We start from the raw sequence: 25,939 nt of genomic DNA, 5'->3' as shown, positions 1-25,939 counted from the left end.
GTGTTTTTCATTTTTTCATGAAAAAATTTTCATGTATTTCACGTATATGTGAAATACAACTGTTGTATTTCAGTATGCAGCAGACGAGGTGTACTCAAGCATCAAGGTTTAATAAAATTAATAATTTTTACCACTTCATCAAGGACATTTGCAATGGAAACTGGCATTTGCTTTAATTACAAATTCAGGACAGTGAAGATTACAGTGACTACTAGTATAGTTTGGTGCTTCTACCTTGATTCACACTAAGTTACTAGCATCTTTACCCATCATTGCTTTTGCAACATCAGTGCAAACGTCAGCTTATTTGACCTTCAGAACTTGGGGTTTTCCAAGGAGCTCCCAGACCACATTTAATATGAGTCTGACCTTCCCACCAAGAACATTAGAAAAGCTGAATAAATGATAAAAAATCAACTACTTAAAGGCATTAGAGAGCTACCAGGGAAGCCCAGAACTTGAGGGGCCAAGATCCTGGAGAGAAGGAAAGTAGTGAAAGTGAGTCTAAGAGTCTAAGCTGGTTTTCAACTTATGGCATTTACTGATTTGTAAGCAGAGGCTGAAAAGCCAAGAAGTGAAGAAGAAATAGACTAAGAGGCTGAGAAGCTTAGCAGAACTACCAACAGGTTCACAGTGCCGTGAAGATAAAAAACAGAGTTTGGGATCTCCAAGAAGGAGGGGCTGTGATTTACCTTGAAGGGCTACACCCTAGCAGTAAGCAAGAACTAGAAGTAGAGCAGCCGTCATAAAGCCTGAAACCCAGTCACCAAATCAGCTCAATCCCATATTGGATTAAGATGACCTATGACTGCTCTAACTGCTAACAAAATGTTGAAGAGAAGCTTTTCTAAAACAAGATTAAGATAAGCATCCAGAGCCTATGTAATATTTTATATACAATGTTCAGCATTCAAACAAAAATTACCAGGTATACAAAGACACCAGATCAAAAGGGAAAATTAATAATATAAATGGACTCACAGGACATCTCAGTTATTGGAATTATGAGACAGGAACTTTAAAATAATTGATTAATATATTCCAATAAATATATTACAAAAATGGAAAATTTTGGCAGGGAACTAAAATCTATAAAAATAGATATTCCAGACCTCTTGAAAACTATAATAACTGAAATATTGATGGCTTTAACATCATATTTGATACAATTCAAGAAAGGATTACTGAACTAGAACATAGATAGTAGAAAATATTTGGACTGAAGAAAGAAAGGAAATAAAAAAGGATGGAAAATGCAGGAAAGAGCATAAGTGATATGTGGGACATGGCGAAAAGTCTGGGCACAGGTAATATCTGAAGACGTAAGAACTGAGAATTTCCTAACATTTACAAGAATCTACAAACCCCAAACAGAATACAAAGTTAACAATGCCAGGGCATGGTGAAATTACTGACAAACAAAAACAAAGAGAAAATCATAAAAGTAGTCAAATGAGGTAAAAAACCTATTACCTTCCAATGTACAACCATCAGATTGACACTTGGTTTTTCGACAGTTTTCAATAGAGGAAAAATTAACACCATAACAGAATAGAATAACATCTTAAAAATTCTGAAAAAGAAAAATTACAAACCTAGAATTCTCTACCCAGCAAAAATAGAGGGCAATGAAACAATAATATGATAATACTCAATTACTCCAAAATAGGCAAAACATGAGTGAAGCACATATAACTTGCAGGACAAGTAGAAAACAAAATAGTAAGATAAGAAATTTAAAGCCAAATATATCAGCAGCTACATTAAATGTAAATGGATTAAACACACCAATTAAAAGATGAAGTTTTATTTGTGTGTGTATGTGTACATGCATATGAATAAACCATATGCCACTTTCAAGAGACACATTAATGAAAACTTACTTTGAGAAAAAAAATAACTGAAAAATAAATAAAAGTGGAAATGTAAACAGAGGAAGATTACTGCCCATCCAAGGGGAAGGTCAGGAAGGTCAGGGAAGAGTTACTTCATGGGCGGAGTTGGCATTTGACAGTGATAATAAATCATATTCCTCTACTTTAAATACAGAAATAAAAGAAAAATCCACACAGGAGTCAAAAAGATGGGGATCAAAATATGAGCTTTATAACTAATAGAGCTGACTTTGAAAATAGAGCTTGTCCTGCAGTCACAATTTGCCCTCTTACTTATCAAACTTTCCTTCCAAGTCTAGACCTTGGACTACCCCGCCTGACAGGGAGTCTGCACAGATGACATGAATCCAGCCATGTATAAGGAGAACCTCTTCACATCCCTAGAGCCCTTAGAGTAGGGGCTCAGAGAGTGATACCTCCAGACATTTGTCTAGAGATGGTTCTCAGCTTCAAAGGCATGTTAGAGTCGCCTGGGAAGCTTTAAGTACTGCCAATGCCCAGGACACACACCAGACTACTGGGAAAGGATCTCCAAAGGCAGGATCCAGGTATTGTCATTTTTCTTTAAGCTCCTCAAGTGATTCCAGTGTATCTCTCAGGTTGAAAACCACCATGTAAGGCAGACCTGGGCCCCTTTTAAAGTGTGTCTACTATAAGAAAGGTGACACAGGCACAGAAGAGAGGACATACACCTTCCAAACAGCATGAGCCCAAAAGAAGAAACAAAATGTCTCATCTATACACATCAGTTTTTTCCCATAATCTCTCCAATTAGATAATGCCTTCCTTTACCCTTGGGGATACATAAATAGAGGAATTATTGAAAGGGTGGAATTATCATCCCAATTCTGTTCTCTTCTCAGGAATGGAGTGGAAGCATACGGCTTTCAAGTTTGAATTTAATAGATGGATAAGTTTGCACATTAAAAAAAAAAATTGGAGGAACAGGGATAGAGGAACATTTCGAAGCAAGGATTCTTCCCTCTCAATGATCTTTTAGTGATCTTTGAAGTAATGAGAGAATGATTTTTAACAGTCCCAAGTGGAAAGTAAATGAAATGCCTGAACTCTATGTTGGCTGAAATATGCCATCTTCTCCTAGCTCAGGACCTTTACACACACTGTTCTTATGCTGTTCCTATACTCTCTTACCCACCCCTCACCCAGTTAATAATTACTCATCCTTTAGATCTCAGGCTCTCAGCACTTTCTCTGATCCATGGACAAATTAAATTCCCCTGCCATATGCTCTCATGAGATCTAGAGCATATGTAATTATATATTTGTGATATGTCTGATTCTTCCAATAAACTATGAATTTCCAAGGACAGGAACCAGATCTGTTTTATTCTTTACTTTATTCCAGGATCCAGTCACCGTTGTTAAATATCTTTGAATAAGAGTCCAGGTCATTCATAGGCTACATAAAGCCTTAAAGTTACAGATAAGGAAAGAATTTTTTTAAAAAAGAGGGAGAGAGAGAGAAAATGATGGCTTCATTAGAACTGGGAGTACTGGAGAGATTGAAAGTGAAAATCAAATAAGGCTGCCAATCTTTGTGCAGGAATCAGTTGCCCATTTTCATCCAACACAATCAACCAGAGCATGAGTATACCCACTGGTCAAGAAACTTGTATAAGACAGTATAATTCTGAAAACTAGGCCTCAAAAAAGTCTCTTTGACCTTCTGCACTCATCCAGAGAACATGCTGGGCCAACTGAGGGGGTAAAAAATAAAGACGACCAGAAGATTCTTCCTACTCCAATGGCCAAAGCATAATAACTAATACCTATTCCAAATAATAATCTTTCCGGGTAACAGTCTGGAGCATGACAGTAACTAACCATCAGGTTAACTATCTTATCTCAAAGGAGGAAAAAATGGTTAATGTGACATCAAATAAACACAGGGCACCAAACTCTGTGGCCAAGATTCCCTCTAACAACTGGTCAATAGCACAGCACTGAGTTGTCTGCTTGGAAAAACTGTCTCCACCTGGGCTGCCAAAACAATAAGCCAAATACTGGGACAGAAACAAGCGCCTGAATCTTGGAAAATATTTATGAAAATGAAAAAGGTGAACAAATAAAGTCAGTGGTAGAAAAACAATAGGCAACTCACTTCCTTGTTGCCCCAAGCAAATCTGTTGCTTAAACAATAACAACAGAATCTAATCAGTAAACCCCTCAGCTGCCAAAATTATACAAGCAACTTGCCTGCTTAAAATGTCACGTTTCCCATCTGATATAATTATTTGCCTTCTGCTCCATTCCTTAAGTGTAATACAAATCAGATGCAATCTAAAATTCACCCTGGCACAACTATTTCTTTTTTCTTTCCTTTCAAATGACCCAGATTGTGCATTATGAAAATTGTGAAGCTTGGTGGTCTTTTTGGTAATTGGAATAGATCACTGAAGCCTAGGTTGCTTTTTAGCCTTGGCTTTTCACATTATTTTATACCTGGGAAGGTCCTGACTAGCTCATCCAAGTCCACTGAGACTTGGTTCAGCCTCAGTAAGCTTTTATATACACAAATGCAAAACTACCTGTTATCTCATTTCCAGAAAAATCATACTAGTGAGACATTTCTTTGCAATTTTTTAAACAACAGAAACAGATCTGGTAAAAAAAAAAACTTAAAAGATGGTTAAAGAGGGACTTCCCTGGTGGTACAGTGGTTGAGAATTCACCTGCCAACACAGAGGACACAGGTTTGATCCCTGGTCAGGGAAGATCGCACATACTGCAGAGCAACTAAGCCCGTGTGCCGCAACTACTGAGCCTGCGCTCTAGAGCCCATGAGCCGCAACTACTGAGCCTGCACTCTAGAGCCCATGAGCCACAACTACTGAGCCTGCCCGCCGCAACTACTGAAGCCTGTGTGCTCTCCGGCCTGGGTGCCACAACTACTGAGCCTGCGTGCTGCAACTACTGGAGCCTGCACACCTAGAGCCCGTGCTGCGCAACAAGGGAAGCCACCGCAATGAGAAGCACATGCACCACAATGAAGAGTAGCCCCCGTGCACCTCAACTAGAGAAAGACCCAACGCAGCCAAAAAAAAAAAAAAAGTTTAAAGAAAACAATGTGAAAATAATGGAAAAGGTAAGAAGACTAATTTAAAATATTGATACAACCAAAATCAAATTTGCTGGCTATGCAGGATTATTTCAGTATACAGACCTTCTCATTACCAGCAGAAAGCAAGAAGTTTAAACCATCACAAAATTCAACCTGTGCACTTTTGTGCCCTCCTATGAAATTAATTTTATGTTGCAAAGGTATACGTGCAGACTCCAAGTATCATCCACAGATGAACTATATCAGAATCCCCTGGAGTAGTGGTTAAAGATGCAGATCACTAGATGCCACAAAAGACCTTCTGAATTAGACTCTTTCTTAGGACCCAGGAATCTGTTCCCTTTCCCCAAATCACCCAAAACCCAGAAACAGTGTGCTTGCTCCACAAATTTGGCTTCCTCATAAATCCTCAGCAATCCCTTCTAATCCAATCAGAGCCTCTAAACTGCTCTAATAAAGAAATTCAGAGCTGCCTAAGGCATTAAAGTTAAGAGAACCTCTGTGATTCTGTTAGATCTCTGATCTCCCTTGAACCAAGCAAGTACGGAAAAAAATCTGCGAAGTCTACTGGTTAATAGAGTGCTTGAGTAACAGTGCCTTCAATAGAGTAGTGTGATGTTTGGAAGCAGAATAGAAATGTTAATTGCTTCCAATTACCAAAGCCTCTCAAATTCAGGCAGAGAAGCCAAAGCAGAGGCTTATACAGTCAGTTTACAGACAGTGGCCATCCCCCAACCAACTACACCCTGCACTTTAACTCCTGTGTGATTATAAAGAAGCCCCCTTCCCCAACAATAATGACCATAGTCGCTGTTTATGACCACCTGAGGACTGTAAACACAATCAAACACCAACAACCAAAACCCCATGGAAACTGCCCCTTCCCTAACATTCAACTAATTCTGAGATATTCTTACATATTAAATTAGGGATGAGAGTTTTCAAAACAAGTAACTCAAATTTTGAACACATTTCAAAGCCCCTTTGAGCAACAAAGGATACCTAGTCTTACACAGAAACGTTAACCAAGAAAGGAAAAGGCCTCATCTACATAAACCTCAGAGAAAGCCCCAGAAAAAACATTCACACTGTATCTTTAGTTTTAATTGTTTGGTAATAAATATTTATAAAAGCAAAGATTTTGATTTTATTTTTTTGTTTATTTTATGATCAATTCTCATAATTTTTATGATTTTTATGATCAACTGATATTTTAAGTAGCACTCAAAAATAATCTCCATTTACAACATGGTGCTTCTAAGAAATAAGGGTTTGACTTAAATGACTCTGAGACAATTATCCAAAAATCAATCACATGGTAAATGGGGGTGGGGGGTGGGAGGAAGAACACCTTTCCTTCATTTAAGACCAAAGACATTACAACCTTCAACAAGTTTTCTATGACCTTTCGGCTGAAATCTTTATTATCAAAAAAGAGACTGCAGGACTCCAGTATTCCCTATTTCAGGGAAAGTAGAGGTAAGGATTGCCCCAAAAAAAAGAAAGAAAGAAAAGAAAAGCTGTCTAAAGTCTCATTTGTAGTTTCGAGAAAGAGGTCAAGCAGTGTAGAAAGGAAACAGAAAGCATACTCTTACTCATTTGGGGCTTAATCTCTTCATCCAAGTCCAAATCTTCTAAATCAAGGAAGTTGTCTACCTAGAAAAGGATTAACATCATCTTTATGCAAATAGACCTAGAGAAAAATATGCAATTAAGAATCAGTGGATCCACTTCCACAACACTCAAGTGAGCAAACGCATCTCCTTTTCTCATTAACTTTTGAGTCCCAGATAGAGATCTTTGTGTTCACTGTGCTTTCCCAGAGACATCTGAAAGAAGCACTAAATCTGGAAGTTGGCCGGGATTTCACAGGCACCACAGTAAGATCTCTATACTGAAAGGGAAAAAACAGTCTGGGAGGTTTTTGAAAAGTTTTTGTTCCTGATTCTATCGCAGAATATATACCACCATCAAGACAGTCTGAAACAATGTTTCTGTTTTTTGGGTTTTTTTTATTGCTTTTGCTCCTCAAGCAAATGATGGTGGTGGGTCTGGCTATTCTCACAACAGTGTGCTTTAAACTCCAAAGAGAGAGTAGAAACTAAAGAAAGCAGGGGAGAAGGTTCATTCCAGACTAAATCATCCTGCCCCAGGTAATCACAAGAGAGGTGAACAGGGCAAAAAATCAAGTGTTCTCTCTTTTGAGCAAATAAAACTGAAAATTACTTCAAAGGTAAAAAGCCGAGCAAATGACCGTTACAGACAGTAGCAGCATTTCAATGTTGCTTTCCACTGCAAGCTGACAATGAGACATTTTAGATTAACAAAATGGTAGCACTTCAGACATGAACCAATTCATCTCGGGTGAATATCAAAGAGTGTGAATAAACAAATGATTTCACCACTGGCACGAAGGCAGATCTAGTAAAGGCACGATGTCAAAATGCCTTTTATGCTTATGACCTAAAACATGTACATAACAAAATACCGTAAAATTATAAATTTAGATCTCATCATTGGAATTCAAAACACAGCCTGGGTCTTTCTTCCCCACTCTCTACCTGCCAGACCATGGCTTGTAGCTTCCATACTTGGAAGTATATAACTACAGTTATTTTTTGACTTCCAAGGGACAGCAAAAATTTATCTTCCATATGATGGTTTCAGTACTAAAACTTGAGAATCTGTTATATTGTCAGGACGAGAGTCACGTTTCTCTATTGAAGCACCCCTTCCATTTGTAAAGCTTTGAGGAGAAAAGATCCAGAACCCAGGCAACCAAGGACAGTTTAAGATAATCAAACACCACTTTTTTTTTTTAAAGCATATAGACAAAATCTGCTGAATTCTCCAAATTTGTATGACAGACAGCAAATGAGTCCTGTGAGGTTTTTATTGTTTTTAGGCAACCAAGGACAGTTTAAGATAATCAAACACCACTTTTTTTTTTTAAAGCATATAGACAAAATCTGCTGAATTCTCCAAATTTGTATGACAGCAAATGAGTCCTGTGAGGTTTTTATTGTTTCTATGCTCTTTCTGGGTTTTGGCCATGGAATAAAATCGAATCATGCCTTACCTTCACCTTTCCTGCCCGATTCAGATCACCCTGAAAGGAACTGCCAACTTTTTGGCCTTCATCCATCACTATCTGGAAAAACAAACAAACAAACAAAAAACATTGAGGACATATTGATGGGAAGATGAAACAAGTGAAAATAAAGGAGCTGATGTTGTAGCCCTTCAGGCACTAAAATTCCCTTTCTGCTTTCTGTTGATTAGTTATGAGTGACAAACCATGACACCTTAGTGACAGCAGATTCACTAAGTCATAGCAGCCATCAGGGAATAGGTTCCAGGAGGTCTGACTTCTACTTCTGTCTTCTAGACTCATCTACAGTGTAACCTAGGGTAAATTATTTAACCCCAAGTTTTTCATGTGTAAAATATGAACACTCCGCACCTCATCACCCCAGCCCCCGTCCCATCCCATCCCAATGAGCCTCTGAAGGACAAATCAGAGAATGCTAATACAACATTTTCAAGTTACTAGGAAAAAATATCGTGGAACAATTCTTTGCCTCTCACACACTGGTTAAAGACTCAATAGAAAATGTAATTCCAATTGCCAATGATGGCCAGTAGACAGTGAATCCTCTAGAAAGAAAAGTTCTTGTCCCATAATCACCTCACTGGAAATAAGTTATAGAATTAAAGAATTATAGCCCTTTGCTGTATATAAACACACTTCTAACGTGGAGATTTTTCTCCCTTGCATAAAACCATAATCTCATATACAATTCTGTCCACAATATCACAGGGAATACACGATGAGATAGAAAGTAGAAACTCAAATGGTTTAAAAAATAGAACAGCTTCCACTAGGATTCCTTGATAGTTAAAAACCATAGCTAAAGAGAAAGTGAATATAGTCTATGAAGTCTCGAAGATTAGGAAGAGAGCATCTAACATTTATTTATTGACCAAATCTTGGAAGAACCAAGATAACATATTCTACTTTAAGTCTGAAGGACATGAATCCAGGACAGGTAAAAGAAACTCTCATTTACACAGAGAATTATAAAAAGGAACTCTTTTGTCCCAGAGGACAAGCTAAAATATAGACATAATTTCAAGAAAAATCTGTAGATGGCAGATCCCTAAGAGGTTTTTAACAAAAATTGGGGATAATTAAGTTACTATCATAAAAGTTGGCTGTTGAAATCATGAAATGTAATGATGATTTTCAGTAAAGTATCCCAAAGGCACTCCTTCTAAAATTAGGAGTCTGAGTTACTGATCCAATAGCTGTCCGATGTTTCTTATTATGGTCTCTTTCTTTTCTATTAATTCACGATAAGTTTTTTTTCTCTGTTTCTGTAAATGTGCTATGGTAATACCTGTTCCTCTTCTGAACACTGTGACGAAGTACGAAGAAAGATGGCTTTATTGCTAAGATGGTGATCATTTGGTTCATTTCTCTGAGTAAATTTTACTGAAGGAAAATTGTTTTCTGAAGAATTGGTTCCAAAGGCTCCTCTTTTGGTCACATTATCTGAAATGATAAATTACATAATATTAGAAAACACCCACCACATCCAATCTAGTTTATTTTGTGTTTATTGAGAATCTTTCTTCCAAACAAAAAAAAATACTTTTCAAAAAAATCTACAAACTGAATGCTTGAAGCATTAAACACTCTTAACCTATAAAGTTATTTCTAAAAATGCACAGAAAGATAACACTATTTCATTCACTATTCAACAAACATTTATAAGTTTGTATCCAGCACTGTTCTCAGCCATTGTTAAGAGGTCAATAAAGTATTTGCAAGACTCTTGGACATTACCGATCTCATTTTTTTTCTAAATTTGAGGTTTTTAAAAAAAAATATGGAGGCAATGTACGGATGATTTTAGAAAATTTGTAAAAGAAAAAGATTAAAATTAGAATATCACTCATAATCCTACGAGACAGAAAAGCTGCAACAAAATTTTTTCAGTGGCTATTTTTCTCATCTTTTATCTATTCACCCATAAACTTCTAAAAGTCAAATGGAATTGTACTGTACATACCATATTATAAGTCAACTTGAGAGCAATATTTTTTTCATACTAAATATTCTGCATAATTTTAATGATTATAGAGAATTCCACTGTATATATTTAACAGTTTATTTAACCAATTCCTATTCTCAACTATTTAAAACTATAAACAATGAATACGTTTGTGTTAAATCTTTGCACATTCATGATGATGTCCTTAGGATAAGGAAAGAGTCTAAGATTCATCCTAAATTAAGAGAAAATTATAACATGATGCCATTAACAGAAATGTGGGGGACAAATTCAGATGAGAATGAATTAACCTTTGTCCATGCTGCATTTGAGGTGCCAGTGGAAACTGTGAGGGAAATGTCCCAGAGGCAGCTGCAAATGTAGGCTAAAATGTGGGAGAGAGGTCACAGCGATAGGTAAAGAGCTGGTAGCCGATTACACTGGGGCAGTGGTTTAAGCCATAAAGTTATTTTTAATATTAGCAGCAATACTAAAATAAATAAGCGTTAACATTTACTTGAGGGTCAGACTGTCTTTTATTATGCATCTCATAAATCTCATTTAAGCCTCACAACAAGCCTGGAGGTAAGTACTGTTAGTATCCCCATTTTACAGGTGAAGAAACCAAGGCCTACAGAGAGATTAAATAATTTGTTCAAAGTTACACAGCTGGTAAGTAGCAGAGTGGGGATGTGAACCCAGGCCTTCCTAATCCAGCACTCACTGCTATGCAACTTAGAATAGTACAGTAAATGAAGGGAAAGGGCTCTTAGAGAATAGAAGAATAAAGCAGAAAAAAAAAAGAAAATTTAAAAAGCCCAGAAAGGACACAAAGAAGAAAAGTTTACAACAGTACAAGAACCCAGGGAGCATGGCACATACTAAAACTAGAACTCCCTTGCTGCAAATGACAATAGCAAAACACAGGAATCTACTTCAAGGATCACTAGAGGAGTGACTAAGGGATTCAAAAGAGGCCAAGTGGCAGAAATCAAGCTACTGTCAGATTAGGGCATCCTGTTCCATCCCCTTACAATACTCCACCATGGAAAGATTCTGGAGACATGGGTTTATTTGTGAACAACCTGGTCAGGTATCTAACTGAAGGGGTTACAAAACAGCCTAACCCACCGAAGTGGCATGTTTGTTTCTCTTGAGCCACTGGTTGCATGGCTTCAAAATCAGTAAAGATTCTTGTTGTTCTAATGATCTCGGCCTGGTGCAAGGCAGCCAGAATCCTGTGTTTGCTTCTGAATACCTCATCATTGGTAGAATTAAGACTTGCAGGGGGACTTCCCTGGTGGCACAGTGGCTAAGAATCCGTCTGCCAAAACAGGAGGCACGGGTTCAGGCCCTGGTCCAGGAAGATCCCACATGCTGCAGAGCAACTAAGCCCGTGTGCCACATCTACTGAGCCTGAGCCCTAGAGCCCGTGAGCTACAACTACTGAAGCTCACGCACCTAGAGCCTGTGCCCTGTGACAAGAGAAGCCACCGCAGTGAGAAGCCTGCGCGCCGCAACTAGAGAAAGCCCGCGCGCAGCAACGAAGACCCAACACAGCCAAATAAATAAACAAATAAATTCATTAAAAAAAAAAAAAGACTTGTAGGGATATCTATAGTACATTAACACAGAAATACTGTTGGGGAGAAGAGATAAGGTAGTCTAGCCTATGATACAGCATTAGCTCAGTAAGCCAGATAGGGAAAACACAAATATTTAATGCACCGCTTTTTTTTTCAAAGGGATTTATTAGCAAACACCACCAGCTCAGGCCAGCTCTCTCTACTGCCTCCTGCACCAGCACCCATGACTCCTAATTAGCTACTACTGGGACGGGTGACCCCTGCCTTGTGCCCCAACAAATCCCCGCAAACGCTGATATGAAGCACTCGCCTTGGCTGCTGGGGGTGGAGGGGCTGAGAGTCTGAGTAAGGAAGGTGATGGGAGGGTTACAGGAACACTGCTGGAGTAACCAGCACGATGCCAGGCCACAGAAGGGAAGACAAAATGGTCTTAGGACTTACCCTCCCTGACTTCTTCCTCTTTTACAGCCACAATCATGGCTGTAAAATCATCAGTCCTAGGGCAGAGACAAGCAGTGGCAGCAGCGTGGAGCAAGACAGGCATGGAGATGCTTGGAAACAGGAGTGAGGAGGAATGAAAGGGTTCTCCAAACTTCATCAAAGTTAGAGGCAAGCAGACTTCCAGTGGCTCCCTGCCATTCCTCAGTGCCATGTTCTAATAAGACGCGGAATAGTTTCAGTTCTCCTTGCTTATCCTTTAAGTCTAGCACAACCTAAACCTAGTATTTCCCGAGAAAATGCCGTGTACTCAGCACACTACTGTAATAATCTATTGATTTACATACTTGAAAACCACAGTGATGTCTGGGAAGAACAGATGTCCCGTAAGGACAAGTTCTGTTTGTTCTTATCATCACTCAGTGTGCTCCTCTGCCATTTCCAATAAAACACCAGGTTATTTGACAAATAACCGGATGAAACTCCTTCAAAATAAAGAGCAAAATGTAATGAAGTCCCAGCTTCTGATGCTGATGTGCAGCGATGGTTGAGGTCTCAGATCTAACACAATTTCTTGTTTACTCTTTCAAAACTTCGTCCTTTCATAAACATAAAGCTTTCATTTTTAAAATATGGAAAGATTCAGAAAAGAACTTGTTCCCTCTCTGACTGAACCTACAGTTTAAGACTCCTTTCTAAACCTTGAAAGCAGTTTCACAAGAGCAAGTACTATTTCACTCCAAAGGCCCCAAAGTGCTTCTTACAAATGCTTTTATCCTTTTTTAAAAAAACAGCAAAAAAAAAAAAAAAAATCTCTTGGCAGCAGAAGATAGGAAAGAAGTTCTTTTTCAATATGATAATGACAAAATGGCAGATGTTGGCACAGCCCAGAATCCGAAGTGGCCTAAAGCCTGATTAGAGTGCCAGATGCTGCTTCCCAGAGTTATCCTGGTGGCCATCCAAACACGCCACCCAAGTGGGCGTTTCATCTTCTTCTGTTTCTGCTTCTCATCAGAGTCCTTTTCTACCTTTTCATTTTATCCCTAATGTTCCTTGCTTTGAAATAAGTGCCAGACATAACACACTTTGGAAATCTAACAGCAATATTTCAGAGAACAAGTCAGTTACTGAGACCTGAAAGAGTGTTTCTTTGGGCATTTCTGAGTCAAAACTTCAATACACATGAAACAAAGGTTTTTTGCTAAAGGTTTCATTATTCTGAAGCAATGGAATTTCAATTTTCTTTTGATACCAAACAGACAAGCTTCCCACAGATCTCCCTTACAAGGTCACCAACGACACCTACAATGTCTAATTTCAGGCCAAAGAAAAAGGTTACACTCCTGCAAAAGGTTGAAACTATGGACGTCTCGATAAATTAAACACCAATCGTAAATTGACTGTACATCTTCCAGATGAAAGCGGTCAGTTTCAGAGAACTCGGTTTTGAAAGAAACTTTTTAAAAATTCAAATTCATCCATTCAAAGGCCAGCCTAGTGTCCATGAGCTTAGAAGAAAGTCTACACTTTACAGGAAAGTTCTCACAGATCAACACAACCAACATCAGAATTCATGACCTAATTCTCCCAGCAACACCTGAGGGTTCTTCTGCACCATGGTCAACAGAAATACAAATCAACAGCATGTTCTCAGTTGTGAAGAGATACTGAATATGTTGTTAAGTAGGAAAGAAAAATTCATGGCGGGGAAATTCTGTGCAACACTGGGTAGTTGCCAAAAACCTCCTGCCAAGAGCGTAGGGGTTAAGCAATCATGCTTATAACAAGACTGGGTACTTTGAAAGTCAGGGGGGTGATTTTCATATCATACTCCTAGCCTAAAGCAATGTTGCTCTGGACAAAATTTGCTCTTCATTTGCCCAGCCAAACTACTTCACTCCACTGCTTCTTGATCACATACTCCTTGGTATATGGCCTCCCCTGGAGCGACAGTCCTTAGGATTAAATAAGCAATTTAAAAACCAATCAATCATAAATCAGAATAAGTCCAAAGAAGCTAAATTCAGCAGACAAATGTTTTGTCTAAATTCCCTTTGCAGTGGTCTGAATTCCAACTGTTTCATTGTTCTTCACTGGAAAGGGCACAGGGAGGAGAGGATTACCTTAGCCTGGCCAGTCAGGAATAATTGTACTTTCCCCAAGGCTGGATGATAATTGACTCATTAGTCACAGACATAGCTCTCCAGCTGCCAAGACACAAATGCACAACCCTAGCTCAGAAAAAAAAAAAAAAGTGTGTCAAAAGTCTAAGACGAGGCACACAATAGCAGTAAGTTGACATTTTGAAATGTCCAGTGTTAGGCACGTAACAGAGAGAAAAAAAGAAGCGAGGATAGTGTAAAGTTGCTGTAAGTTTATTTTCAGGGAGAAAAGCTGAGTGGTAGTTGAGTTATGCAACTTATTCAACCCACAGGTTGTATCATGGGCATCAACTATGTGCAAAGTGACCCAAGATGGGTAAGACCCAGTCCCTGCCCTTATGGAGTCTACAAACTAAGAAGTTTAGCCAGGTATGCAAACCACCCAAATAGAACACAACTAACGCAGAGGATATAAGGGAGCACAAAGTTAGAGAAGGGTGAAATCACAATTGGTTTGGGAGAATCACAGAAGGCTTCATATAGGAATGGGGAGTCTGAGCCGGGCTTTGAAAGATGGCTACAATTTCAGCAGGTGAGCCCTGTGAGGAGGTATCCCACAAAGGGAAAACTGCACAAACAAAGCTCCCAAGGTGGGAACACGTGGGGCCTGAGGAAGAACCACCATGTATTCCAGGAAGGCAGGAGCACATATTCTGCGATGCATGGAAGGGCTGCTATTTGCAGGGCTTGACAAAAACCCTGTACTATACCAAGGCCCTTGGGAGTCATAACTAGAGCTGTGCTCTAAGATGAAATGGATGGAAGGCGGCAGAGTGGTTCAGATACTTTCACACTAGAAAGTATGGCGCTACTGTGGCAATCCAGGTGAGAAGTAAAGGGAGCCTCAGCGATGGATTTAAGAAAGGAGAAAAGAGCTCACAATGTGGGTTCTTTTTGTGTTTCTAGAACAGAAATGAAGACACTATCTCCAAGTGGTTATGTTTCCTCCCTCTAGATATCTCAGAATGTTCACCTTATCTTCCCATGGCAATCTGTATTATTCTTTTAGTTTAATTTGGCATGCCCCAGATAACTTAAAAACAACAACAACAAAACAATCTCTGTGATGGTGGCAGTAGACATTACAGCATGCTTGCAACCTGTCAAATGGATTACATGTTGGTGCAAAGAGGCCACACATATCATCCCATGAGATAAACTCACCTTCCCAACTGCTTTCGTCAAGGCCACAGAAGGGAGCTGGTCCAGCGTGGGAGCAGATGCAGCGTATTTGAGCACAGCTTCCCTGAGCTCCCAGAATGCCTAACAGGGTGACACCTGTTGGTGACACTGTCTACACAAAGTAGGATCTTGTTTCTTTTTGTATCACTGTCCTTATCTACTTAAAAATTTCAAGGCTATGCACAAATGGTTTATTTTCTTAATAGGAAATATTTATGACAAGCAGCATCCTCCTAGTTCTTCAGCCAAACCTGGAGTCACAAGGCCATATGCTCACCCAGTGAAGCACTCAGGTAAGGATCTAGGTATCCATGAATAGTAGCTCCACCTCTCCATAGCTTTAGTGAGGTGTATTTATAGAATTCCCTTAAGTGTACAATTCAATAATTTTTAATAAATATATAGAGTTGTCCAACCATCACCACAATTACATTTTTAGATCATTTCCATCACCCCCAAAAGTCCCAGGTACTCATCTGTAGCCACTCCCCATTCCTACTGCCAAACACAGGCAGCCACTAATCTACTTTTTGTAGCTGAAGATATGCCTTTCCTAGACATTCCATATAAATACAATCATATGATACATGGTCTTTTGTACCTGACTTCTCTACTTAGAATGACATCTTTGAGGGTCATCCATGTTGTAGTATATATCAGTATTTCACTCCTTTTTATTGTCAAAAACTATTCCATTATCTGGATAGACCACATTTTGCTTTTCCATTCACCAGTTAATGGACATTTGGATTGTTTCCACATTTGGTACCCCCTTGATTCTAATACTGAGTTGGATCCAAAGACCACCATCACTAATCCAATTCCACGCGGTGCCGCGACATGCTGAAATCAACACAAAGGCCAACCACAGAGTTCCAGCTTCCTTTCACACCCCAGCAAGGGGAAAAATGCATATAGTAATTGAAGCTACCACTCTGATCATCTTATTGTCTCATATGGTCACAGCCTTAGAAACATGATCCTGTTTTCTTCTCCAAATGTATCTGAAATCATCTGCAATTACCTTTCTTAATTGTCCGTGCTCTGTCTCTTCCCACTAAAATGTAAGCCTAAGGAGAATAGGGACCTCTCCATCAGAAACGTACTCACAATTCCTGAAAGGGAAAATGTTGTTTCCCCATTCCCAAGGACATGTAACGATTAAGACTGAAAGGTAGACCGACACACTACACTTCACCCAGTGAGCTCACTGTGTGCTTAGCACCACGCTAGGCTGGAGGATCAGGAATTGGGAAAGTTAAAGGACATGACTTCTGCCTATGAGAAACAGAATCTATCCCCTTAAAACTGTTACTCACTCAAAGGCAAAGCATTCTGCTTATCTTTCAGCCAGCATTTCCATGTCTAAGAATGTATCCAAAAAAACAATTAAATATGTGGGCAAAGATTTCACTACCAAGCCAAAAATGTCTGATCTATTCCCCTGAAAACTTTTACTTAATCAAGGCCTTACATTTTTTCATATCTTTGAACCAGCATTTCCATGTGTAAAAATTTATCCAAAGGCCATAAATAAGAAGGGTGCAAAAATGTAGCTACCAAAAATTAATACTACTACTAATACAGCCAAAGTCATTACAAGGACCTACAAGGCTATCCATGCTTCATCCCCCACCCTCACCTCCACACCCCCTGACCTCAGCTTCTCCTCCTCTCACCCCTGCTCAGGCCACTCTGGTCACTCTGGCCTCCTCGTTATTCCCCAACCAGGCCGGGCACTGCTGTCACTAGGCCTCTGCACTAGTTGTTCCCTTGGCCTCAAATGCTTTTCCCTCAAGTCTCTGCAGGTTTAACTCCCTCTCTTCCTTCCAATCCTCACTCAGATTTTACCTTCCCACGAAGGCCCAACTGAATCACCCTACATAAAATTGCAACCTGACACCCCTGCTACCAGCACTCATGATCCTTCATACTCTGCTCTGTATTCTTTTTCTTTCCCAGAGAAATTACTATTTTCTAACACAGATATTTTTCTTATTTGTTGTGTTTATTGTTTGTTGTCCATCTCCCCCTTACAGGATGCCAATTCCCTGAAGATAATGATCTTTGTCTCTTCTGTTCACTTATGTGAACAGCACTTCGCACATACTAGGTGTTCAACAAGCATTAACTGTATGAATGAGGACGTGCGATATAACATCATTTATAGAAGCAAAAAATTCGAAATAACCTGTGTTCAACAAAAAGGATGGCTAAATAAATAATGGCCTATCCATACGATTACATACAATGCAGTCATGAAAAATACTGCTAAATAACCAAATTTATTGACATGGAAACATGTTCATAACATAATGTTATATGAAAAAGCAAGTTACAAAAAGAGTATATAGTATGATCACACTGTTATGAAGTAATTATAATAAATTTGCTGAATATATAAATGAATGAAACTATTAGGTTGAGCCCTTACTATAATTCAGGTACTATTAATATAAACAAACATCTATGTGTATGTGTTTTATAGATAATTATTTAATCCTAAGAATAAGCCTATGAGGTAGAGCCTATTACATCCATTTTATAGATAATAAAACTGAAGCTCAGAGGTATTAAATAACTTTCCTAAGACCACCTAATTTGGAAGTAGCAGAGCTTAGGTTCAAATCCTGGTTGTCAACGAGTCTATATTCTTAACTAATAATTGTATACATATATACAAATTAATCAACAGAAAAACTCAGGAAGGATATATAATACACTCATGGTTTATCTCTAAGACACGGGATTACGGCTTTATTAATTAGATATAGGTTTGCCTACATGAAACAGATACCCAAAGCAACAATCAGTTAAACAAGATGGAAGTCTATTTCTCACTCATGCAATAGTACAGGTGTAGATAATTCAGGGCTAATATGGTTGCTCTGCTCCACAAAGTCATCCTAGAACCCAGGCTCCTCCTATCTTTCTGCTCTGCCGTTCCTAAGACACGACCCTTCTCCACATAATCCAGCATGAAGTACCACCACACCCTTGCTCCAAGCAAGAGTATGAAGAAAGAGAAAGAAGCCTGGATGTCTATTTCCCTCTGTTACTAGTGAAGGCGTGGTTTAAGCTACTATATCAAGGAGGCATCAAAATAGAGCAGCTGAAATAAGTATTTTATTTCTCATGTAACAGTTTAGGGCAGGTAGACAGGCTCTGTTCCATGAGATGACCCAGGGATCCAGGCTGGTGGGGTGCTCTGCCATTCTCAGCACATGGCTTCTACCTTTGGGTCTAAGGAGTTGCTCTAATGACTGCCTAGTTCCTGCCAGGGGAAATGGAATTTAAAAAAGAGTCCAGGGCACGTTTCTTAAGGATTTGACCCAGAAGTTACACATATCAGTTCCCCTCACTTCTTACTGGCACATACTTAGTCAAATGACTATACCCAACTGCAAGGGAGAATGAGAAATGTAATCTTCATTCTGAATGACCAGAGTAGTTAAAATTTTACTGCTGCAGAGAGAGTATGTTTTTTGTTTTGCTGTATATGTGTATATGCATGTGTTTTGGTGCCTCTCTGTATTTTCTAATTTTCCTACCATGAACAAAAACATAAACATTCATTTGTAGAGGTGAAAAGCATTTTCTTCAAACCCTCAACCCAGGGAGAACACATACATGCATCTCCTTCCTCCTTAAGAAGTCTTTCCTAGAAATACCAAAGAAAAATATACATATACATATATGATATTTTACACTTACATTTTTTAATATTTTGGATTCATGTTTCCTTTAATATTTAACTTTGAGGTCCCTCTTTTAAATCATAGTTACCCCAATCATAAAATTTTACACTTGAGTACATTTTTTAAAATTACAAAGTACCCTCACGTATGAAATACAGAGCAGAAAAGTTACCAAAAGCACAAAATTATTGGAGGGGCATCTCCTAGAAGTACGTGCAACAAGATGCCTTCATAGCCCAGGTGGTCTCCCAAGTCTCTTGCCTGTGTACTCGCTAATGGCAAAATACTCAGATACTCTTCTGGCAACAGTAGAAGTAGACAGATTTCCCTGTGATTGGGTAACTTTGGCCTGCAGACACATGCACTATAATCCTTCAGACTTGGGACAGAATATATGCTGAACCAAAGCCCACCCTAAAATTCTGTGAGCTATTATATCCTAGCCTCTGTATCAGAGATTAGCAAGATCAAAGTAAAACCATTCCTGTAGTGCTTTGCTTTGGTAACACAGATACTAAAATTGGAACAATACAGAGAAGTTTAGCATGGCCCCTGCACAAACATGTCACACAAATGGGTGAAACGTTCCATATTTTTTGGAACTAGAGATTATCATACTAAGTGAAGTAAGTCAGAAAGAGAAAGACAAACACCATATGATATCACTTACACGTGGAATCTAAAATATGGCACAAATGAACCTATCTATGAAACAGAAACAGACTCACAGACATAGAGAACAGACTTGTGGTTGCCAAGGGGGAGTTGGGTGGGAGAGGGATGGACTGGGAGTTTGGAGTTAGTAGATGCAAACTACTATATATAGAATGGATAAACAACAAGGTCCTACTGTATAGCATAGGGAACTATACTCAATATCCGGGAATAAACCATAATAGAAAAGAATATAAAAAGAACGCATATATGTGTATAACTGAGTCACTCTGCTGTATAGCAGAAATCAACACAACATTGTAAATCAACTATATTTCAATTAAAAAATCATTCCTGTAACATGTCATGCTTTTTCACTGTCAAAGTATCTTTTAAATAATATAAAATGACATTAAACTAAAGTTATATTTAAAGTAAAATAATTGTTCTTACACTTTGGGTGAAGAGTGTGGACAATTTCATGAAAGCTATGGAACTTATTCCTAGAGAAATATTATATATACAAAAGCACAGAATTTTGATGAATTCATCCATCTTCCCTCGCCCCTCCTTAATCTCATTTAGGGTGTTTCTCAAAGCTGGTCTGAAAGTCAAGCTTCCTGGGCTGCACGCTAGAACTAGTAATTCAGAATTGGGGGATTGATCCCCAGGAAGCTGCATTTTAATAAGCATCTCCCAGGTGATCTTTACATACACTTAAGGTAAGAGTCCCAAGTAAAGATTCTGTGGAGCAGAATCTAAAAATTTAGAATTAAAAAGAAGTTTCTGATACCTCATCTTTGTCAAAGCACCTAAATACCTTTGCCTGAAGGTTATGTGTAGACATATTATTTAGTCCATCCACCAGAGGCCAGTGTAGGGTTATTCCCTGCATTGTATAGTGTTACACTATACAATACACACTATACATAGATACTACACAATACATACTATACATAATTGGTTTTAACTACTTCAATGAAGAGGTGTGGAAAACTATACTGAAATATATATAATTTTATAAAAATATAAAATACTGTAGATAGTATTTTACATTTTTTATATTGTATAATCAAGATTTCTTTAATATTTAACCTTGATGTTCCTCTTTTAAATAATAAATAGTCCCCATTGTCATAACAGTTGAGTAAATCTTTAAAACTCATCAAGTATCTTCATGTATATTTCATCTGATTCTCTCCATAACCATGAGACACCAAGCAGACAGAATTATCCCTGATTTATAGATTCAGAGAGAGTAAGTGGCAGGACTGCAGTCTCAAAGAGTTAATAAATGCCTGGACCAGGTCTTCTGAACCCTACATTAGAAAAGCATCCTTTCCATTACACTGGTCCTGCCCACAACAAAATAAGAAATATAAGGGCAGTATACTCAATTCTTCATAAAACTAAATTCCTCCAACCTAAGAAATTTCCCTTCACCTTGAGATCATGCCCTTCTGCCTGCCTACACAAAGACGCATCTACTCAAGACAACCTCTTTTATTCATATAGGTTGGAGAAAGCTGGAGTAATTTTCTTCTGTCTCCTTTATAAATAAATGCTTCCTAGAAGTTTTCAAACTCTATGAGGTAGAATAACCTCTTCTATATAAATCTGTAATAATATAGGACTCGTACATTGGCATATAAGAGCAATGCAAGAACAGACTTAAATTATACATGTCTTTCACACTCCCTCGTTTTTTTCAGAGTGCTCCAAGACATCCCTTGAATATAAAAAAACCTTGAAGTAAAAAAAAAGAAAAAGTCTTTAAATCCACTGTTCTAAGTATTCTTATTGCTCTTTTCTTAACTCGTATTAAGTGTTTATTCAATCTAAAATTGAGACTCGAAAACCAAAGGCAATATTCTAGATACTGTTTTATGCATTGCCTGAGCAATCAACCTGTAACTGTACTGTATGCCTACAGACATATAGATTGCTATCGTGCCTTCACACATCTAGAGCATTTGGAACACCCAGCACACAGAAATAAATAAGAACAACATAGTTCTGTCTCATTCATCTTGTATTCCCAGATTCTAGCTCAATGCTTGAATTATAGCAGAAATACAGTCAATACAGAAATGACCTCAGCATTAGCAAGAACTGGATTGACACTACAATTAGGGACTAAGCCCAATACCCCGAAATTAGATGACTGCCTATAAGTCACACAAAGCCTAATTTGGAGAAGGTGGGAAAAAAAAGAGAAAATGGTACTTGATTCACAATCCCTTCTTTCTAATCAGGGATTCACACGCTACAAAAACTAATGCAAAGGTAGGCTAAGTCCGGAAAGAACATGAAAACGGTACAATGGTTCCTCACTGTGCTAAGGGAGCAATGGGCTGCAAAGAGAGTACGCTAACTAGTGTTCACTTCAATCTATCCCACCTGGAATGAATCCAAATAGGAAGGAAAAAAAGACACCAAAAAATCTCATACTAGACTGATTGTGGTTGGATTTTCATATAAGGAAGATATGAGTTTGGTTAAAATAAAGTTTCCTGTTTGTATCCCTTTGTGTTTAGCTGACCATTTCAAAGAAAATATTATTGTTCTATGGCTGAAAGAACATTTTGCTAAAACCATCCAGATGTGAATATGTACCCATTCACTGAATCAAAGGACACAATCTTATGACCACCTCAGTTTCAAGTCAAGTAATTTACTCTTTTCCATCAAGTATAACAACATATTGACAACAATAAGTAAAAATTAAAGAAAAATGCATATGAAACAAATGTGCATGCACTTAATATTGTTTAAATTGGCTACTTAAAGGTTGATAGTAACCATCTTAAAAGTTTCTTTGGCTACCAGTAATTCTTTGCTTGTGTTTTGGAAAAGTTCAAAATTCCATTTGCCTAAGAAAGTTCACCTAATTTATATGTACATATAAAATATACTATATAATATATATGTATATGTGTGTGTATTGAAAAGTTATAAAGAGAGAAATAAAATGATTCATTTATTTGGACATAAGTCAAATTTAAAACTTCACGTAATATCTTATGTGTGTTTTACTGAGAAAACACACTAGAAAAGATATTTATTGCAAGAAAATACGTGTTAAAAACACTGCCGAAAATAAATGTAATGATTGTAATTCAAAATGTTGTAAATACTTAAATACATTTTCTTTCCTTATCCAATTACACCTAAACTACAGCAGAGAAGACAAATGACTATCTATGGACCAAATATTCATGTGTAAAATTAATATGAATTGTAACAACTGCGGCTGAAGATTTATGGTAATATCTCTAAAACAAAATGGCTTGATCAGCTCAAAATCCATCATAATTTGAGAGGGGGAAATTTCCTTCTGCAACTGAACCAGCAGTTTTCTGTGTTTCATAATTTGTCAATTTGTTCCCGAAGAGAAGTGATTTAGTGATGACAAAAGAAATAGAGAAACAAATGAAAATTGCTTAATGACAGTTTGGGGGACAGTTTGGTCCTCCAAAAAGAAAGAACAGGTTAAACAGCTATGATGCTTCTTCCAAAGGACTCTGCTATAAAGTAGTTCACTTCCTCCAATACTTTTTTCTCCTTCAGTGTTCTATGTGATATTTGATGTTATTCTGTGATAAATAAGTCACATATAGATAGCTACTAAATGTATGATCAATATAAAACCATGAGCTTTTTCTCTTCTCCTTTTAGTCTTTTCAACAATACCAAAAAAAAAAAAAGTCAATCAATAACTGCTTCCTTATTCTCTCCCCTGGGATGCCAGGTTAATTAGGTGGGGTTTTTTTTTTAATTGCCTAGTTGCTTTTATTACCAAGTCCTCATATGATGCCTTCTACAAATTTCTCTTGAATTTAACATCCCAGTGGTCTATATCTTAAGTTAAAGCAAGTTTACTGCTACTTGCTGTGCTATTTTCAATAATGCACTTTACTGTTAAACTCACATTTGCAAAAGTGTTTCCCAAGTTGCCTTTTTTTCTTAATGTGGCTAACGTAAAAAAGGAAACAGAAAGACACTGCAAATGGCCTGTGAACTAAAAACACCGCTCAATATTCAGTAGGGAATTAAATGACTGATAACAACAGCACAGAAAATGTGGCTTAAGTGCCACCTGGAAGCATAAAGCTGGTCAGTTCGTTTCCAACTTCCGCTAGCAGGCAATCTGCCAGTCGCAAGGGTGTCAAAACAATGCTAAGCCCGCTGGTCTCTATCTAATACTAGACAGAAAACAACTGCAAAAGGCGGCACAGCGAGGATTATTTTTTGTTGTTGTGTTTTCTTTATGAGAGAAAGTTGTTTTTATGCTCTACTGAAATTCCTTTTCTACTCTGAAATTGGTAAGAGGGCCAGCTGCTTTCTCTATTTTTCTCTGCGGTATTTTTCTACAGCAGATTTTAAATTCATTCTTCAGATGGGGAAAAGACTCTTTGTCCCTCTTTGGAAGTTTAAAGATGCATTTCTAATGTTCAAATTCAAAATAGCTTTGGGGACCAAAATGATATGTCAACTTCGGAAACATGCTGTTTTATGTGCTGTCACCAGTTTCATTTTTAATTACATTTTTCAGAAGTTGTCAAGTGTGAGTGGTGATATTCCTTTGGCTGAACTGACAACTCAAAATGTATCAGTCCAGAAGTGTAAACCAAGTCCCAGCCCAAGATCCTGAGCTCTTGACAGAACATACACTCAGTAAGGGAAAAAACAAAAGGCTCCTGAAATGAGAACTTTGAACAAGTCACTTGGCCTCAGTGGGCCTCAGGATCTCTAGGTAAAACACTTGTGACTTATCTTGGTTTCTTTTCCCTAATCCTCTGTCAGTCACCTGTTACCAAGTACTGTCACTCTCACTTGCATCCGCCCTATCTCCTTTCCATTTCCTCCTCCACGGCCCTAGTGGAGTCTGTTGCAACCATATATGCATTTCTGCTCAGCCTCCTAGCTAAGCTAGTCTCCCTGACTCTAGTTGCTTCTCTCCTTCTTTGCCTCTATTTTTCAAAATCACTTGCAGTGTGCGTGTGTGTGTGTGTGTGTGTGTGTGTGTGTGTGTGTTGAAATTCTACTATGGTTCCCAGTTAGCTAGTATATCAAATCCAAACTCGGGGCATCATGACATCGGGGCATCCTTTGGTGGGCTCTACTTACCGTGCCTAGCCATTAAATGTGTATGTTCTTAAGGGTTTGGTCTGAGGCCCTCCTATCTGTGTTTCTGACATCCTTCATTCTCTTATTTTCTTTTTGTTTCATTTATTCAACAAATATTTATTAAGCATTGATTTATTCTACATTACCAAACATTGCTTTAGACACTAGAATAATAATGGTGAACAAAACCCCCAAGCAATCAGCCATCATGGAGCTTACACTCTGGAGAAGTACAGAGCGTACGTGTTTTGGGGTAGCACATCCGTTCCTATGGCTCACATTATCCACATGGCAGTGAATCCCAGACCTTGAGAACTGCCCGATGCTGTATGGAAGGTAGAAAAGCAAAATGGTTCAGGGTACGGGCTCTGGAGCCACAATGATTAGGCCCATAATCCAATGTCATCACTAACTAGTTACATGACCTTAAGCAATTCTGTGAGGGCTGCCATAACAAAATACCACAGACTAGGTGGCTGACACAACACAAATGTATTTTCCCACACTTCTGGAGGCTAGAAGTCTGAGATCAAGGTGTAAGCAGGTCTGGTTTCTCCTGAGGCCCCTCACCTTAGCTTGCAAATGGCTGCCTTCTCACTGTGTCCTCCTGTGGTGTTTTCTCTGTGGACAGGCATCCCTGGTGTTTCTTCTTATGAGGACACCAGTCATACTGAATTAGGACCCCACCTTTATGACCTCATTTAATCTTAATTACCTCTTAAAAGGCTCTGTCTCCAAATACAGTTGCCTTACTGGTTAGGGTTGCAACAGATAAATTTTGAAGGGACACAATTTAGTCCATAACAGCAATTTACTTAACCTTAAGGCTTGGTTTCCTCATCTGTAAGTTAAGAATAATAAAAATAAAAATGTAAAAAAGAAATTCACTAGGTAATTACAAAGATTGAGATGACCCAGGTAAAGTGCTAAGCACAATACCTAGTACTTAACAAATGTTAGCTGCTTATCAATAAGAGAAGGTCAAACTCTCTCATGAGTATTAAGATTATTAAAACCTAAGAAAAACTGAAACCTATTCAGAGGTTTTGAAACTA

The 25,939-nt window shown here is 38.2% G+C and overlaps 1 protein-coding gene and 1 non-coding gene across 5 annotated transcripts in view; one reads left to right on the top strand and one right to left on the bottom strand.

Annotated features, from left to right (window-relative positions):
• The window catches only part of IFTAP (intraflagellar transport associated protein), a 59,752-nt gene that overhangs the window by 12,746 nt on the left and 21,067 nt on the right, over positions 1–25,939 (bottom strand). For all 4 annotated transcript variants that reach the window (XM_024752528.1, XM_024752529.1, XM_024752530.1 and 1 more), the window contains exons 3-5: positions 9,378–9,532; positions 8,057–8,128; positions 6,573–6,633 (exon numbers count right to left, since the gene is read on the bottom strand). In XM_024752528.1, the coding sequence (XP_024608296.1) occupies positions 6,573–6,633; positions 8,057–8,128; positions 9,378–9,532 (288 nt within the window). The remainder of the gene's footprint in view (positions 1–6,572; positions 6,634–8,056; positions 8,129–9,377; positions 9,533–25,939) is intronic.
• On the top strand, positions 19,590–19,697 carry LOC112404596 (U6 spliceosomal RNA). The gene has a single exon (XR_003004129.1). It is a non-coding gene; the product is annotated as a U6 spliceosomal RNA (small nuclear RNA).

The sequence above is a fragment of the Neophocaena asiaeorientalis genome, unplaced genomic scaffold (genome assembly GCF_003031525.2).
Source record: "Neophocaena asiaeorientalis asiaeorientalis breed wild unplaced genomic scaffold, Neophocaena_asiaeorientalis_V1.1 scaffold196, whole genome shotgun sequence".
NCBI classification, from domain to species: Eukaryota; Metazoa; Chordata; class Mammalia; order Artiodactyla; family Phocoenidae; genus Neophocaena; species Neophocaena asiaeorientalis.
This window is presented reverse-complemented; position numbering and strand designations above follow the sequence as displayed.